The 18,103-nt window shown below is 38.0% G+C and overlaps 1 protein-coding gene across 3 annotated transcripts in view; it reads left to right on the top strand.

Annotated features, from left to right (window-relative positions):
• The window catches only part of TSHZ3 (teashirt zinc finger homeobox 3), a 67,009-nt gene extending 49,997 nt beyond the window's left edge, over window positions 1-17,012 (top strand). For all 3 annotated transcript variants that reach the window (XM_084533082.1, XM_084533083.1, XM_084533084.1), the window contains one exon: window positions 12,219-17,012. In XM_084533082.1, the coding sequence (XP_084389208.1) occupies window positions 12,219-15,418 (3,200 nt within the window). In that variant the 3' untranslated portion in view covers window positions 15,419-17,012. The remainder of the gene's footprint in view (window positions 1-12,218) is intronic.
• The last annotated feature ends 1,091 nt before the right edge of the window (window positions 17,013-18,103 follow it).

Here is an 18,103-nt window from a genome sequence, read left to right as displayed (position 1 = left end):
GGACTGTGAATGGATCCTGCAACCCATAACAGACCTGATTATCCTTCTTCCTCTAAGTTGCGATGAATTCCTTCTAAAACGCAGCTCATGCTTATGCTCTGTTCATTTTTATGTGCTTACTGTTTTACGCATCCAACAGGGTTATGTATGCTTTTTTAGTAATGCCTGCTGAAGCATGGAAAGGATCAACATTTCATTTTCATTACATTTCATTTATTTCTCTATTTTGGAGGAAGGGTTCCATAAAGTATAAGATAGACATAACTAAAATAAAGTTTCCATGGTGGGTGAAAGGTACTGGTAGTTAATGTGACTCCTCATAAAGCAGCTGAATTGTAAGTTGCAATCAAAGATTGAGAAAAAATGTCTGCTTGATAATGTTTTTTGTCATAGTAAAATACAGTCACATGAGGAGTAAAAGACTGAACGAATGGCCAGACAAAGACAGATCATTCATTTGTGCTTAGTTTGAGACTCCTACAAAGCTATTACTTTGAAAGTACCTACACTGGGTAAGGGAACATGGAGATTGCCATCTCACCTGTATATTTAGTCTTTGTATTATTTCAAATGCTGTCTAGCTACAATAGCATGAAATAGATGCCCCTACCTGCTACAGAGATACATATTACATTCTTGCTGCTAAAATACTCTGCTGTAAAAAGACTTTTTAGAGGATTTATAATGATAATGAAAATATTCTGATACAGCATTAAGGATTTTGCTACTGAAATGTGTTTAATGTAAATATGCTGTCAGATACCCTTCAAGTAATTGACAAGAGTGGATGATTAGCAGTGTTCTCAATAGTGTTTTTGCATAATCTTACATTTTGACAGAACTCTTCAGCGGCTTTTATTGTCACTGCTTTGCAATCAGTAATACTTTTTCCTTGACATTTACTTTGTCATTATAAATCTTGTAAGTGGTCATTTTACTAGTTCGGTATTCATATAAGAATATCATTACTAACATGTTTGAAAAAATGTTTTCCTGTTGAGGAACTACTAAGAAAGTAAACTTAAAAAAAAAAAAAAAAAAGGCAAAAAAATAAATGGAGTGGGTTGATGAGTGACTTTATGAAATAAATACTTGTCTATGAGCATGGGCATCTTGTTATCTTGCACATTTCAAGGATGATTTTGAAATCACTTACTGATGAATGTTCACAGATAAGTCATCAAATTCAGGGTTGTTGTTGGATTATTTTTTATCTTTTTTTTTTTTTAATTATTATAATTTCACACTGTTGTTCAGTTTTGACCACTTACATCCAACTGACTAAAATTAAACTCTTATAATCCATAAGCATTCATAATTACATACTGCATGCAATGTTTGTAGTTAGTATAATAAACCTTCATCTTTATTGAAGCATCTCTTGTTTCTACAGCAGTTCTTTAATCTATCTCAATAGATTTGTAGTGTACAGCTCATATAGATTTGGTCAGTGACAAGGGTTAGAGTAGTCTTGTAGAACATTTACTTGTAGCTGTGAAAAGCCCACATTCATCAGAGGATTAGGTCGATCAGATTGTACCAGGATCAATGGAAGGAGTGTGTGATCCCTCTTAGGCTGTAACGTGTTCACCTTCTTGGAGAGAATTCACATACACACACATTTCTCTGTCTTAAAGCCATTTATCTCAGAATGTCAAATTGCAATAATTAACCATTATTGATCTTAAATTCAATTAACTTCATTAACACAGGTCATGATGAGGGTGCTTGTAAGGGAAAGGCTCTTGACAAGTGTCTTTTCTTATATGACATTGAATGTTCACAATTGTGGCTATAAACTATTCATATTGTGCCATAGGACCATCTTTTAAAAATGACAAGGGTTTGGTTGGTGGCTTTGAAGAAGCATTTTAATCCTCTCCCCCCTCATCTTCTAGTTCTCAGGGTTTTCCAGCAAATTTTCTATTCAGGAATCAGTGAACCATTTGTTTCCAGCACATTATCTTAGCGTGGCATTATAGCAAAACCCACCTATTAAAATATCCTTCAGTTCAATAGCTAGTGCTAGATAGAGACTCATTTACAAAAGAGCATATTAGTATAGTTAGCAAATGAGTGAAATGAATATTCAGTGCTTTTTTTTTGCTTTCCATACAAAACAAGTTGGGGCCATCTTGTAGAGGTAAGCCTTGGGATCTTTGCTTTCTCTAAGTCTTAGGATTCATGTAGCAGTCAATAGTTGTTTTTCTTAAATGAAGGCTGAATAAAAACTCTGAAAGGACACAAAGCTTTGTTGGCCCACAGTGAACTCCTTTTTTTCATGGAGAAACTTCATTATAAGTACAAGTTCACAATAGCTGAAATTGTGATTGAAATCATTTGGATTTCTCCTATACCATTCATACAGTTGTATGGAGTTTATTGTAAGTAGTCACTGCAACCAAAATAGCTATTGAAACTACTGTATAAAGGGCATCAATAGGAATTTCAAGTTTGCAAGAAAAATGAAGGCTGCAGGTCGAGATGTGTGTTAATGTTAGTATGGTTAAACACATACAAAGCCAGTGTTCTGGTCACTGTAAAATTTGTAAGATGTGGCAGATTTGGAGCAACCAAGGATGTGGGAAGATTATAGAAAGTAAGGTGTAAGATTTTTTTAGTCCAAAAAATTCTAAACTGCAATCAGAAGGCTCAGAGAAATGTGGATAAAGAGAAATGACAACATCAGTTTTGTTCAGAAACAGATTTCTGTGACAATTAAATGGTCATTTTGTCACTAAATTTGCTATTTCCACTCCAGTATACAAAGCATTTACTGAAAAGAGGCAGGGCAGAAGCAGAATGGTTTGATTACTGCATTTGAAGAAAGTAAAGTTCCCTTAAAACATCTGTTTGCTCAGTGAAGGATTATAATAATTAAGAGCTATTAGAGCCATATTGAGAACTTTTATGCTCATGCCTGCTTATCTTGCAGTTGGCTGTGAATCTTGTATTTGATTGGTGAATGCCCTGTGTGCTTTTCAGTGATTAAAAGATGCCACCCAAATGCTGATATCAAGCAGAGGTTGTGTCACTGCATATTTTAGTACCAATTCACACAGATAATTTGGCTTGTTCTTATCAGTATGTTGATAGTGACTTTTATTAAAAATAATTTTTTAAAAATCCATTTATTTTTTATTCTTTGTGTATTCCAGTAAACATTTTTGTCTACTAGAGGAAATGGTAATTCTATGCCTAGAAAAATTCTGTGAAGAGTCCAAAACCCAGTGTCCCTCCTAAATCAAAATCAAGCTGTAGTATGTGCTTCCTGCTGTAATATGTGCTTGCATGGAGTGGGAAATTCTAACATGTGTGTAGTACTTCACACCTAGCAACTGTCTTAGAAACCAACACAAAACCAGTTTTGTCTCGGAGTGGATCACATTTACTTGTGATGAATAATTTATACAGAAAATGTAGATTTTTTTTCCTGTTACTAATGCACATTGTAATTGTATTTGTTAAGTTTATGTGAATGCTTTCAGACTGTGGGGCTGCTTGTGAGCTATTTACTTCAACAGTTTGTGTCTGGCTCTTGAATCCTTCCCCTGGTGTTGTCTCCCCTCCGTGGCTTGTTAGGTGGCTCTCAACCCTCCAAGCGGGAAGCTGTGTGCCCCTGTGTGTGATGTGCGTTTGTAACTCTGGTGTTCTTGCAGGAAGGGTACCCCTTCCCCAGCCTTCCCCAGTAACCTGGAGGTGGGGAGGGGAGGAAGAGGAAGGTACTCTGTGAGTATTGATGACCGTGAAACTACTCAAACCAAACAGCAATTGAGAATTCCCACTGGGTGTTCACAGTCCTTGTTTCTTACTTACCTACTTGATCTAGTCTCAATAGTGCTTGAGAAAGACTGTTTTTGCAGTGACAGAGAAGGCCAAGACCTTGTTTTCTCCTTTTTCTATTTCAGCAGGATCAGACAGAAATTTCAGGCTTATGCTCATAGGGGCTGTCAAAATGTCTACTCCCCCCAAATGCAAGATAGCAAGTGAGGGCCTTTTGTCCATGCAGGAGCCCACTGTGTTTCTCAGCTTTTCCACTTGGATGCTGTGATCCTGCGTTGCTGCTGGTTGTCAGCCGTGGGCACGTAGAGTGGAACATAAACTGCCTCCCAGCTTCTGCGCAGCAGTATTTTTGGAAGTCAGCTCTATCATGTATGTGTGACTGCAAATTTAGGACAACCAAAAAAAAAGTTGGTTGTTCCTGACCAGCCATACCCTCTGAGCTATTCTCATAAGCATGGCGTTCTCTTCCAACTGTACAATATTGACATCCGATAGCAAATTTTACATGAGGAATTCTCTTTTAAAACCCATATGATTCAGTACATTATACATGGGAGTAATTTGGACCTTGAGTCTCTGAAAGATTTTGTCAATTTTCAGATCCCTTCGTGTTAGAAACTTCCTGCAGATCTGCTCTCTAAGTGAGACAGATCTCAGACTGATCCTCACACAACCCTATGTGCACTGCAGCGTGATATGAGCTTGTGCTGTTTTCCATGTTAGGAAGACGTGGTGTTACTTTTCTTGGGTGGATAATTTGAGCAGATTTTAGAAAAACTCTGCTCAGCAGGTTGAATTCAGGGAGTTCAGGTCCCGGGCAGAAATTAAGGCAGAGCATGGCTTTCAAGGAGGGAGGCATGATCCATCGTGTTACATCTCCAACGCTGCCCTGGTAGAGCAGACATTCACAGCTTACCTGGAGTCTTGCTCTGTGCTGGGAGCAGAAAGCTTTTTGGATAAGAGTTGTGACAATTCCTTTCCTCATTTCAAAAACCTTTCCTATTTTCCCCATTGTGATAAGGAGTTTGCTGGCAGTATGCAGATTCAGCATTTACTGGATTCTAGCAGCTTGGTTCGGTGGAGATTTTTTAACCACAGGCTCTAGATTTTGCACAGTATGTGTACATGTGGGCATTTCACTGGGTATTTTATCCTTAGTAATTTTTTAAGCTGAAAACTAGCAATTCTCTTCAGTTACACACATAAATTGCACTCGCATAAACATACTGTGAAGGAACGTAGGAACAAAAACACAGATTTAAGCTTTTTTCTCATGCTTTGTGTAAATAACTGTGTTATATATATTAACCTACAGGAGTTGCAGGCTTCTTTACTTGTCTTCTTGTCTGGCACTGGGCAAGTTATTTTTAACTTTGGATTTCCAGGGCCATAGCTATAAACTGTGAGTAAGAATGCTTCTTCCACAGGATTGCTGTGAAGAGTAAAACAGTCATTGGAGCTTTTGAACACCAAAGTGGAATGATGGCCAATGGTGCGAAGTCATTCCTAAGACAGCATTTAATATAATGGCATTCTATTTTTTCAGGTCTGTATTTAATGAAGGAGATAGCATATGAATGTGTGCTTTTAACAGGAATAAAAACAAAAAAAAGACTGAGCAGTATTAGGTTCCAGAAAAAAAGAATGCCTGCTTTAGCAGAATTAGTAGAAAATTTTGAATGTTTACTGTTTTTACTTGTAGGTTCTCTCTATGATACCTTTTGTATGTCAGCGTAAAGTCTGAATTGAACAGGAGACCTGAATTCTGTACCCTCCTTTGAAGTACACGAAAGGCAAGGGACTATGGAATACAGTGACATGAGGAAGAGGTGCTTGCTTTACTGAGTCTAGGTGGTCCACACGTTAATGATATATGAACTCAGTCCTGGTTATCATCTCTTCCCTGAGTATTCTTGTCCATGTAATTCTCAACTCTTAGCACTTAACATTTGATCTGAACTCTCAGAAGTTGCTCCAAATGTAGTACCAGGCCAGGGTGCTTTTGGCCTGTTTCTGAACTCTGTATCAGACAGCTGCAGTATTTTCACAAAGGAACAAACACAAGTACAGTTCAAAGTTTCTAGTGCCTAATGATACCTACCCATTAAATTGGCATGCTGTGTTGCATCATCCGTGCCGATTCCCAGTAACTTCATACTACAATATTATTGTCATGCAAAGTCTGCAGATGTATCAACATACAAAAATCCAGCTAAACTAGCATGAACCATGCACACCACATCAAATTAACATGTTACAAATTAATATTCTTGACCTTGCCAGTGGGCAGAATAATCAGAATAATCTTGGAGTAGGATCGTGCCTTGGTGCAAGGTACCAGCTACTTCAGCCAACAGGTGAGAGCAGTGCTGACCTCTCCACTTGGAAATGACATTTATCTCCCATAATAGACAGTCCTGCCCTTATGAAACAGAACCTTTGACCTTTCTAACAAAAAAAAACGTCCCGCTCAAGGTGTTGGCTGATCAGCATTGCCATGCCAGTGTAGTCATGTGCCACTCGTGTAAACCAGGAGCCACTATGGCCTCCTGTTTCTGTTGCCTCACTAGGAATATACTGACATCTCTGCCACATGGTGAAGTCTCAAACATAGTTTCAGCTACATGCAAATTATCAGTCAGACTCTGTATAGAAATAACTCGTGGGTGGGATGTTTGCCTTTCTTCCTGTAAGTGGAAGGCCTGAGGAGTGGGAGTTTTCTAACAGACTGATAGAACTATTTTGTATGCCTACAGTTGCATTAGGTCTTTGATTCCATCCACTGGCTGTTTTTCTCTTGCCTCTGTTCATTAATTTTGTGTATAATGTCCATTGGCACAGTCAAAGCGTCTCAGGAAAGCTGTTGGCTTTCTCTTAACTTGTGTTCAGGCCATGCCCCATCTTGACTCTGAATGATCCCACAGAAACTGTAGACTCCTTGAGGTTTTTTTCATAGGTTACTCAAATTGTAAATAATAATAATAATCAAGTAATTTCTTAGGTGGCTAGAGCCTTCCAGCTCCCAGCATCTGTCGTCTGTTCTGTTCTTGAAGTGTGAGACGTAAATGGATTCCCTTTTTTTTTAAGGGTTTAAAAGTTTCAATATGCAATCAAAAATTAGGTGGTTTGGGAAATGATCTTTAGCATTACACGATGACTTCAAACTATACATAAATAAGTAATAAAGTTGGTTGCATTTTTTTAATAAAAGGCCATTTGGTTAAATCAAAATACTTCCAAGAAATTGAATGGTTTTGATGAACTTGTAGTCAAGCATTTTTTCATGTTGGAAGAATACTTGAATGTTTTGATACTTTTTCAAGCAAAGAGCTTATATTCTAGTTTAAATATATTCTGGTAAGCTAATTAAAATCAAAGTCTTGGCAAAAAAAAAAAAAATCATAATTAAGACATTGCAAAAGTATAGCAATGAAATATTTGGATAGATCCAAGCCAAAATATATGGTCTCAGATGCATTTTTTTCAGGAAATGTGAGAAGAATTCTGCAATTAATTGGGTTTGGGAGAAGAGTAAAGTATGTCTTTAATGCTAGGGTTTTGTTTTTCCAAAGAAACTTGAGGTGCATGTCTGACCACATTGTGGACATTGCGTGTATGCTGCCATGGAAGGGAGGAGAGCCAGGCCGCATTTTCATCTGAGTGCTACCGAGGAGCTCTCATAGACGAGGCTCGAGCCAGGGGCTGTGGTGCTAGTGGGCACCTCGGGAGGTGGCAAAGTTTGGCCTGGGAGGTCAGTGGAGCAGTGGCTGTTCCAGCTCTGCAAAAACATAATGGGCTGATGACATTTCTCTGGCTTTGGATAGTGTCTGAGCTGTCTATAGTGCCTGTGGTGTCAGTGTAGAGAGAGGTACATGAGTGTATTAGTGTATAAACAATATGCACTAAATCATTTTGGGTAGTGATGTATCACCATTTATTTCCATTGGCAAAGAAATGATCCATAGCTTGGTTTTGAAGGTAATTCCCCCTTGTATGGAAACGAATTCCATTATACCACAGCTTACAGTTATGTATTTATATCAAATGTGTTAATTTCATTTTTACCTTGCAATTTAGTTAATAATTTTAATAAATATTAATGAGGGAACCATTCTCAACGTCTCAATAGCTGTACCTGCAATAGGTTCAATAATCCCTTGGATATCCTCATCTCTAGAAACTGAGGGCCTCCCCACAAAACCACTGCCCATCTTTTGTCAGATATGTCACAGTGACAACATTGTCAACTTGCAGGCAGTTTATTGTGTGTTATGGTGTCCTGCAAGATGTAAACTACAGACTTTTTTGGGAATGGTGACTTTTTATTCTTCTTTTACACTAGAAAAAGAAAAACAAAAATACAGAAGCACATAATTTCTTTCATTTCCATTCTTATTAACTTCTGCTGTTAGAATTGCCTTTAAAGTCTTTTTTTTTTTTCCCCTCAGACTTTGCTGTCAAGGTGTTGAAGAACAGTTGTACAGATGCCCTGCTGTTTCAAACATTTACTCTACACTTGAAACATATCAAACCAGGAGTCTCTCTTTTTTATTAATAAGAAGCAAACAGCTGAGTAAATATGGACTGAGATAGTGCTTCTTAAAGACAATCTCTCCGTCAGCAGTGAATCTCAATTAAAAGTTTTTTTATTTTGTTTTGTTATTTTTAACCATCTCTTCCTGATTTTATTTTCCATTTTCATAGTCTCTTTGCTCTTCCTGTAGGTACTTAACCAAAGGAGAAGTTTCTCAGCACTGCCCTCCTCATCCTTCTGTCTGTTGCATCCAGACAGAATGCCAGTCGTCATCTCCCTCTGAGCAGGTTGTGGCGAGGCACAACCTCACACTGGATCAGAGGTTCCCTTAGCTGCAGTTGGGCTCCTTTCCTCCAGTGCTCTTAATCCCATACTCCCCTGTGGTGTGAGACTAAAATTTGGCCTTAATCCCCTTCTTTCCCACATGCTGATAACAATTCAGTTGGGTTTTCTGAGGAGGAAGTGCATCCATTACCTGCTGATGGATTCTCTGAGGACAAAGCCTTAGGGAGCTGTGAGCTCTTCAGCCACTGTAAACCTACCTGTAGTGGTGCAGAAACCTTTGAGAATGGCTGAGTCTGCCACTGCAGGTTGGCCAAGACTTGATGGGTTGTCTTCTGATGCCATACTTCAGCCCTGAAGGCATGTGGTAGGTGACCAACCCTTGGAATAAGATGTTAGAAGCTACTGGCACAAACTGCTTAGGACCGTGTCTTAAGTCTTAGGCTGAGATGTTTCCCTGAACACAGTCATCGCTTGTATACACCTTTGGTTGAGTAAGTAGGGGGTAATGTTGTGTTTCATCCCTCCTCTCCCTTGTGCAGGGAGCAGAAGGAGTTGTTCAAACTGTCACTTGATTAAAGTTGCAGGTTGCTGGGTTAAATTCCACGCTGTTGTTTATTCCTTATTTCCCACATATCTGGATCAAAGACTGATGTCACAACTTGGCTTCACAACTTGAGTTTAGGAAGGAGAACAGCTATAGAAGAGGCAGCTCCTGGTTAACACGCAAATATGCTTGATAGTTGGTGAAAAGGGCAAAGAAAGCATGAAAGGTAAATAGATTTACATTTAAATGAGCCGCCTGCTGGAGGTTTTCCCTAATGTAAAAGTCACTCTTGAAAGAAACGGTGAATGTGACAATACAAGTGTTTCATCCAAACAAAATTCACAAGATTTCAGCGCTAAGAGAAATAAAAGTGTAAAGAATACCACACTAATTAGGGACTTGGTTCTGTGCCCCCTGTCCGTGTTGGTGAGCACTGGTCGGTGGGAGCACTTCAGTGGCATGCAGGGACCCAGCCCAGGGCTTTGGTACGTGGTGTGTGGGAGTGGGTGGCACACGCTCGTGCTAGTACCCAGTGGACAGAAAGAGTGAAGGTACATTTATAGGGTGCTTTGGTCTTTCATCTCAGACTGCAGGCGTGCACAAGATCATTCTAACGCAGGCAGGGTGACAATAACCTCAATAACCTTGGATTTTCTTTACCTCTTAAAAAGGGAGTCTTCAGTTTCACATGAGGCAAAGGAATGAGAGTAGTAAAAGAAAAATTGTTTCGACAAGGTGGAAGAGAAAAAGGGTACATTTGCTTCCAAATCATAGGTTCATGCAGTCATTTCTTCCCTCCATCCTTCCTCATTCTTATCACTAGGATCTTTGGCATAGTTCAGATGGAGGTAGTTGGTTGTCAATTGTTTACAAGTTACTAGTCATTACTTAATTTTTTTTTTTTTTTAGCTCTAGAGAGCTCTGGTCTGCTTTGCTGGAGATTTTGCTGAAGACTTTGGTAGAGTTTAGAAACATGAATGCACAAATAAAATCAAAAGCAATCTGTACCATCTATCAGGGAATGAAAGTATTGTATGAAATCCATCTTGTTAGATGATAAATTCATTATTGTGGCTTCATTGCATGTATTTGCTTGGTAGGCACTGATTCTGACTACAGATTGCCAGCATGACTGTAGCACGCGTAAAATAAGGATTGTTTAATTCTTTCAAAACATTCTGAAAAAGCATAAAATAGAGAAAAAGAGAGACGTTCTATTTCATGAGAGCACATATATATGTTTTTAAAGATGTTATCAGCATCTTCAAAACATCTTATAATAATTTAAAGTTTTCAATTTAATTCTTTCAAACTACATTCTTCCAAATGTTAAAAATAGGAGCCTTGCTGCATGAATTTTCTTGAAATGTGTTGAAATTACCTGAGCTTAAATCATGTAATCACAATTACCTGTTACTATTGTGTTATGTTTGTGCCTTCAAAGGTTTAGCTGCTATTCTGTAGATCAGATTATAATTTTCCATGCTTAGAGGAAGATTTGTTCCCATTCATTCATGTGAGAAATAGTAATGAATATTTTGTATTTCCTAACAGAATGAAGAAATATTCTTATGAAACTAAAAGCCTGATTACATTCTTGCTTTAACAATTGTTTGTCTTTTTTGGTTTTCTGACAACACATAAACATATTTTCACTGAAATAAGTTTGCAAGGTTCAATACTGTATATATGACATCTACTATAGTATTCTCCCACATTTTTTCCTCTTCTTGGGATATTAATCATTATCTTCTTAGCACTATTGCCTGAATAAACAAGCTGTAGATTGTTTAAGGTGTTTACAATACAGATACCCATACATTCCAGCTGTGTTGCAGAGAAGAAGGTCAAAAGTCAAGTGTCCTCAACCACAGAGTCTACTGGAAACATGTTTTTTTCAAGTTTATAATTAAATTTGTGATAGATTGCAAGCACGTTTTAAATTCCACTTAATACAGGACAGTCATGATCTATTTTGCTTTCTTAGCTGTAAATTAATGCACTATATAGAAATAGATTATTTTGATCAATTATTGATCCCTCTCCTAATGTTACTGTAGTTTCCTTTCCTGAAGGAAAAATTTAGGTAGACTTAATATCTGTAGAATACGTGCACAGAAGCTCTGTGGAAAAATAGAACATGTTTACTGTCAGTTCTCAACTATCCTATTTAGGAAGAGTATCTTAAATTTAAATCACCAGTTGCATTACTTGAGGAGGAAAAAAAGACAGGATCCCTGTTGGGTGTCTGTGTAGTTTATGCTGAGTAAATATTGACAAAGTAGTCTAAAGAGCAAACACTTTGACATTTGTAAGGTCCACTGGAAGGTCTCGTATATATTTATACAGCAAGAATGAGTACAGCATACCAATTTTCTTGAACTAGCTCCTGACATAATTCTGCATAGGCTTTCTTGTTGAGAAAGGTACACTTAAATGTGAATGGGTCATTTGTTACACCCATAATGAATATCTTCAAATTGCTGTCAGTGAGCTGTTTCAGAAGGTTGTGTCACCTGTTTTTACTGTCTCCTCCTCTCAAAATATGATAACTACTAATAATGATAACTTCATGAAAATCTCATTTTTTAATTATTGCAACTGGGGATTTATTTTTTTTTTTACTTTGTAGGAATTTTTGATGTTTCTTGTACTTTATATTTATTAAAGATTGAGTCTCAAAACTGTAATGAGCAAAAAATGCTTGCTTAATTTAAATTGTGAATCTGTCTGTTAAGAAATGCATTAGGGGTAGGAGAAGCATAAGACATATTAATTGACAGACAGGAACTGCTGTCTCTGAGGTTGATACAAGTAATTTATTACTTTAGAAATGAATGCCACCTCCAGAATGTGCTTCATTAATTTCAAATTTAGTTTTAATTTCAAGCTGTTGCCCCTTGAGAAGAATAAGGTGGCAAATTATGTTTGAAGAGCAGATTTTTTTCTTGCTCAGAAGAAACACTAAATTTTAACTGTTTAATTTTACAAATAAGTGCAGTTCTTTGGCTGAAACACTTGAGTGAAAGTACGATCGGTAGAAACTAACATATTTTCTTCTCTTCATAATAGCTTATGTTTCAGATGAACTAAAAGCAGCAGCATTGGTGGAAGAAGATGTGGAACCTGATGAAAACACAGTTGATGGTGAGCCTTCAGCAAAATATATATGTCCAGAGAAAGACTTCAGTAAGAACTGCCAAAGCTACCAAAATTCTCCAGCTGCTGAATTTTCTAGCCATGAAATGGACAGTGAGTCACACATCAGTGAGACAAGTGACCGCATGGCAGACTTTGAGAGCAGTTCTATTAAAAATGAAGAAGAGAACAAGGAGGTTTCAATACCACTCGAAGACTCTACTGTATCTGATAGTTTAGAACAAATGAAAGCTGTCTATAATAACTTTCTCTCCAATTCCTACTGGTCCAATCTCAATTTGAATATTCACCAGCCGATTTCAGAAAAAAACAATGGTAGCAGCAGCAGTAGCAGCAGCAGCAGCAGCAGTTGTGGAAGTGGCAGCTTTGACTGGCACCAGACTGCTATGGCTAAAACACTGCAGCAAGTTTCTCAAAGCAGAATTCTTCCTGAACCGAGCCTTTTTAGTACAGTTCAATTGTACAGACAAAGCAGTAAGCTTTATGGCTCTATATTTACTGGAGCCAGTAAATTCCGCTGTAAAGACTGCAGTGCTGCCTATGATACTTTAGTAGAATTAACAGTGCACATGAATGAAACAGGACATTATCGAGATGACAACCATGAAACTGATAACAATAACCCTAAAAGATGGTCCAAACCTCGTAAACGCTCATTGCTTGAAATGGAAGGGAAAGAAGATGCCCAGAAAGTATTAAAGTGTATGTACTGTGGTCATTCATTTGAATCTCTTCAGGATTTGAGTGTTCATATGATCAAAACAAAACACTACCAAAAAGTGCCTCTGAAGGAACCTGTTACACCTGTAGCAGCAAAAATTATCCCAGCTCCTAGAAAGAAAGCATCAGTAGAGCTTGAACTTCCAAGTTCTCCAGATTCCACAGGTGGGACACCAAAAGCAACAATCTTGGATACCAATGATGCACTTCAAAAGAATTCCAATCCCTACATTACACCAAATAATCGCTATGGTCACCAGAATGGTGCGAGCTATGCCTGGCACTTTGAGGCAAGGAAATCTCAAATTCTGAAGTGCATGGAATGTGGAAGTTCACATGACACTCTGCAGGAACTCACTGCTCACATGATGGTGACGGGACATTTTATTAAAGTCACTAACTCTGCCATGAAAAAAGGGAAGCCAATTATAGAAGCCCCAGCAACACCTACAATAACATCCTTAGTAGATGAGAAAGTCCAGTCTGTGCCACTAGCTGCCACCACTTTTACATCTCCTTCCAATACACCATCTAGTGTTTCCCCTAAATTAAATGTTGAAATAAAAAAAGAAGTAGATAAAGAAAGAAGCATTGCTGATGACAAAATGAAGGACAAAGAAAAGTCAAGTGGAGATGAGGAGAAATACGATATTTCTTCAAAGTACCATTACTTGACTGAAAATGACCTAGAAGAAAGCCCTAAAGGGGGACTAGATATATTGAAATCTTTAGAAAACACAGTTACATCAGCTATAAATAAGGCCCAGAATGGCACACCAAGCTGGGGTGGCTACCCCAGCATTCATGCTGCCTATCAGCTGCCAAATATGATGAAGCTATCATTGGGTTCATCTGGCAAAAGTACACCGTTAAAACCTGTGTTTGGAAACAATGAACTAGTATCACCATCTAAAAACCAGCCTTTGGTGTCTCCGCCAAGCAGCCAGACCTCACCTGTGCCAAAAACAAACTTTCACGCCATGGAAGAATTGGTAAAGAAAGTCACTGAGAAGGTGGCTAAAGTGGAGGAGAAAGTGAAAGAGCCTGAAGGAAAGCTTTCTCCAATGAAGCGTACAACACCTTCACCATGCAGTAGTGAAGTCAGTGAACCCCTTAAAATGGATGCCTCCAATGATGGTGGCTTTAAAAGCCAGCAGAACAGCCCAGTCCCTCAGAGAGATGGCTGCAAGGACAGTCCAACTGTAGAACCTGTGGAAAATGGGAAAGAACCCGTTAAATCAATTGTAAGTTCTTTAAGTAGCAGCACAGCTATCATTACTGATCACCCTCCTGAACAGCCATTTGTAAATCCATTAAGTGCACTGCAGTCTGTCATGAATATTCACCTTGGGAAGGCTGCAAAGCCATCTTTGCCTGCTTTGGACCCAATGAGCATGCTTTTTAAAATGAGCAATAGTTTGGCAGAAAAGGCTGCAGTAGCCACCCCACCTCTACAGTCCAAAAAAACGGACCACTTAGACCGTTATTTTTATCATGTCAACAATGACCAACCCATAGATTTGACGAAAGGCAAGAGTGACAAAAGCTGCTCTTTGGGTTCAGCGCTTTTGTCATCCACATCGACATCTTCTGCATCTTCTTCATCTACAGTGACAACAGCAAAGACATCTGCAGTCGTGTCATTCATGTCAAACTCACCGCTACGCGAGAATGCCTTGTCAGATATATCTGATATGCTGAAGAACCTGACAGAAAGTCACACATCAAAATCTTCCACACCTTCCAGCATATCTGAGAAATCTGACATTGATGGTACCACAATAGAGGAACCAGAAGAGAGTACACCAGCTCAGAAAAGGAAGGGACGTCAGTCTAACTGGAACCCTCAGCACTTGCTCATCTTGCAGGCCCAGTTTGCAGCTAGTTTACGGCAGACTTCAGAGGGTAAATACATCATGTCAGACTTGAGCCCTCAAGAAAGAATGCACATTTCCAGGTTTACAGGACTTTCAATGACCACAATTAGCCACTGGCTAGCCAATGTGAAATACCAGCTCCGAAGGACGGGGGGAACTAAGTTCCTTAAAAATTTGGACACTGGGCATCCAGTGTTCTTTTGTAATGACTGTGCGTCACAGATCAGAACTCCTTCAACTTATATCAGTCATCTTGAATCACATCTGGGTTTCAGGTTAAGAGACTTGTCCAAACTGTCCAGTGAACAGATTAACAATCAGATAGCACAAGCAAAGTCACCGTCTGAAAAGCTGGTGACATCCTCTCCAGAGGAAGATATTGGAACTTCTTACCAGTGCAAACTTTGTAACAGGACTTTTGCAAGCAAGCATGCTGTTAAACTTCATCTTAGTAAAACACATGGGAAGTCACCAGAGGATCATCTTCTGTATGTTTCAGAGTTAGAGAAGCAGTAGCATTTGGTTTTGATTAGAATAACTGTAATTTGCTTTGAGGAAAACTGTCAAAGACGCCTTAAAGCTACTGTTTAGTTCTTGGCACATGTTCTTATTTTAACTCCAGAGTCGCTCTGGGCTGAACTGTTTTGTATAACTGTACAGTGTTTAAATAGAGGTGCATAATCAGCTGTTGTTACTGGTAAAATATGAAGGTTAAAATGCAGTGGTAAGTGTTTGGAACTTTGTGTAAATTGGATTTAGTTGCTGTGCATCCCTCTGATGCATCAAGCTGCATGCATTAACAGACAGTTTAATTAAGCATTTATAACTAATTCTGGTGCACTTTTTTCATGTGACCTAAGTGTGCTGGTATTTCTCACCCTATAATCTTTAGCCCTCTGAGTACTTTGAAGCACTTTTGCATTAATTTGGTAAAAATGTATGGATATGTTTTTTGTTGTTGTTTTTTATTTTTATTTTTTTAATAAAAAAACACTTTACCAGCTTAGTTCTTATTATTAATATGAACCTCCACTTATGCAGAGGTGTCTCACACCTTGAAATTTAAAAATATAATTTTCACATTGAAACATAGGTGTATATATTGTATAGATTTCAAAATCTTTTATGAAAAATGTGATTGTGGTTAATGCTATTTTTCTTTTTCTTCAGCATTTTTAGCAACAGTGTTTTTTGTACCTGATAAGCCCCAGGTATGAACTGTACTTATATATAGTGTATATTTCATTTTTTAGATCTGTTTTTCTTCTAACATCCAAACATTGTAAATTATATGATGAAAGATACCACAGATAGCATTTATAGAGTATTCAGAAACATTATTCTTAAAGCAAAGTATGTTTTGTTTTGTTTCGCCATACAGTACATCTATATTAATAGAGGTTCATGTTTAAGTTATACATATTTATTAGTGTTGCTATCTTTTTTTTTTCTTTTTTTTTAAAACTGTCTGAAGAAACAGAAGCCATGGACTGCATTCCTGGCATGCATTATAACTGTTTTGCACAACATGACTTCTAAAGGTATTTATTAGTAAAAAAAATAAAATCAAATAAAAAGAGAAAATTCAAAACAAACTCAGTGCTCAAAGGGTTAAATCTATTTGAAAACTTGTACTGTATTTCCTAAACATTGATAAAGCCTTTAAAATGTTTGTACTGTAGTACTTTGCTTAAAAGTTATGAGGCATTCTGTGATATAACCTCTTTTACTTATTTATAAGCGCTCTTGGTTGTTATTTCCTATTGTAGAATGCCTTTTTATTTCAACTGGTAACTTTCTGTTTTGTTCTGCCTAATTATTCTCCCAAGATTCCATACTGCAGCTTTATCTTTAGGCATATGAAAGGTAACCCGTGGTTACCAGCACACTAAGTGATTCTGTTCGTCTCCATTTTTGGCAGTTAATTTGCAGAAGTAACTGACAGCTGACACCATATGAGAATCTATGTATAAAATATTGGCATGTAAACAGCACAGACACTGTAATGCACTCTGTGCCCTGTTTTGTTGTTGACAATGAAGCACCATTATATGACTCTTCATATAACCTTTTTTTCTACAGCAGCATTAAAATTGTCTTTTTGCTATAATTTTGTGTTGCATTCACAATTATGTCTGAAATGTGCTACGACTAACGAGCACATTAAAATTAAATTGTATGCTATCTGTTTATGACTGAAGCTTGAGTAGGTTTCTTCATCTGCCAGGTGCTGGCAGTCAAAAGCTGCACATAAATCACTGGAGTTTTAGTGAACTTTAGCATTTAAAGAGCAGGGTAGCACTTATTCAAAGGCTGCATTAACCATTTCTCTCCTTCCCCTCCCCAACAAAAAAATGAGCATTATAACTCCTTTTTATGCATCAGGTAAGGCTGGCTGTGAAGACAGGGTTTAGAAGCAACGTGTGGCAAAGCAAATAGTTGTTTTGCTGTGCTGCATATGCAGCACAAGTGGGATGCTGATACTCACACGCCTTCCTGAACCTATTGAACAGTCCACAAGTGGCACCGCTAGGCGTTGCATGGGTTAGAACAGCCCTTTCCACCACTAAGCACTTCAGAGTGACAGGAGTAGTCACCTGCAACTGACGACTTAAACTTTGTGATTGTGAAGTGAATCCTCTGATGGCCCTCTCCTGCTGTACAACACGCAGAGCAGATAGCAAGGGAGGGAAGGAAGGTGAATAAACACATGCCAAATAAACGCAAACAAGCAAGAGCATTTATATGATAATGACAGACTTCTGGTGTTGACGGGTCACCCCATCAAAACCACTGAAAACAATTTACATCTCCAAAGTACCTATATTACTATGCATGTAAATAATGTCTTTTGCCAGTCAGGTGAACTTGGAGTCTAGAAATGGTTACAGGGGAATCAAAATCACCATTACAGCACTTAAGAATCATGTTTCAAGTAATAGCTACCATCCGAATGTCATTTGTACAGTATGTTTTCTTTTCTTAAAAAAAAAAAAAAAAAAAAAAAAAAAAAAAAAACCTGTCTTCCAATAAGCGACTAATTCAATCTGCTTTGTGCTTTTTCTTCCCTTCTTCCTCTCACTCTAATTGTGAAAGCCAGCGCCACATCTTCACAAGTGTAACTGCGTTCTGTGCGTTCTGCAGCAAATACTGCTAAAAAGACCGAATGAATGGGATTAATGATTAGCTGTGTTTTCTTCC

This window comes from Aythya ferina, assembly GCF_964211825.1.
Source record: "Aythya ferina genome assembly, chromosome: 12".
Classification (NCBI taxonomy): Eukaryota; Metazoa; Chordata; class Aves; order Anseriformes; family Anatidae; genus Aythya; species Aythya ferina.
The sequence above is the reverse complement of the archived record's forward strand: the minus strand, read 5'-3'. Positions and strand labels throughout refer to the sequence as shown.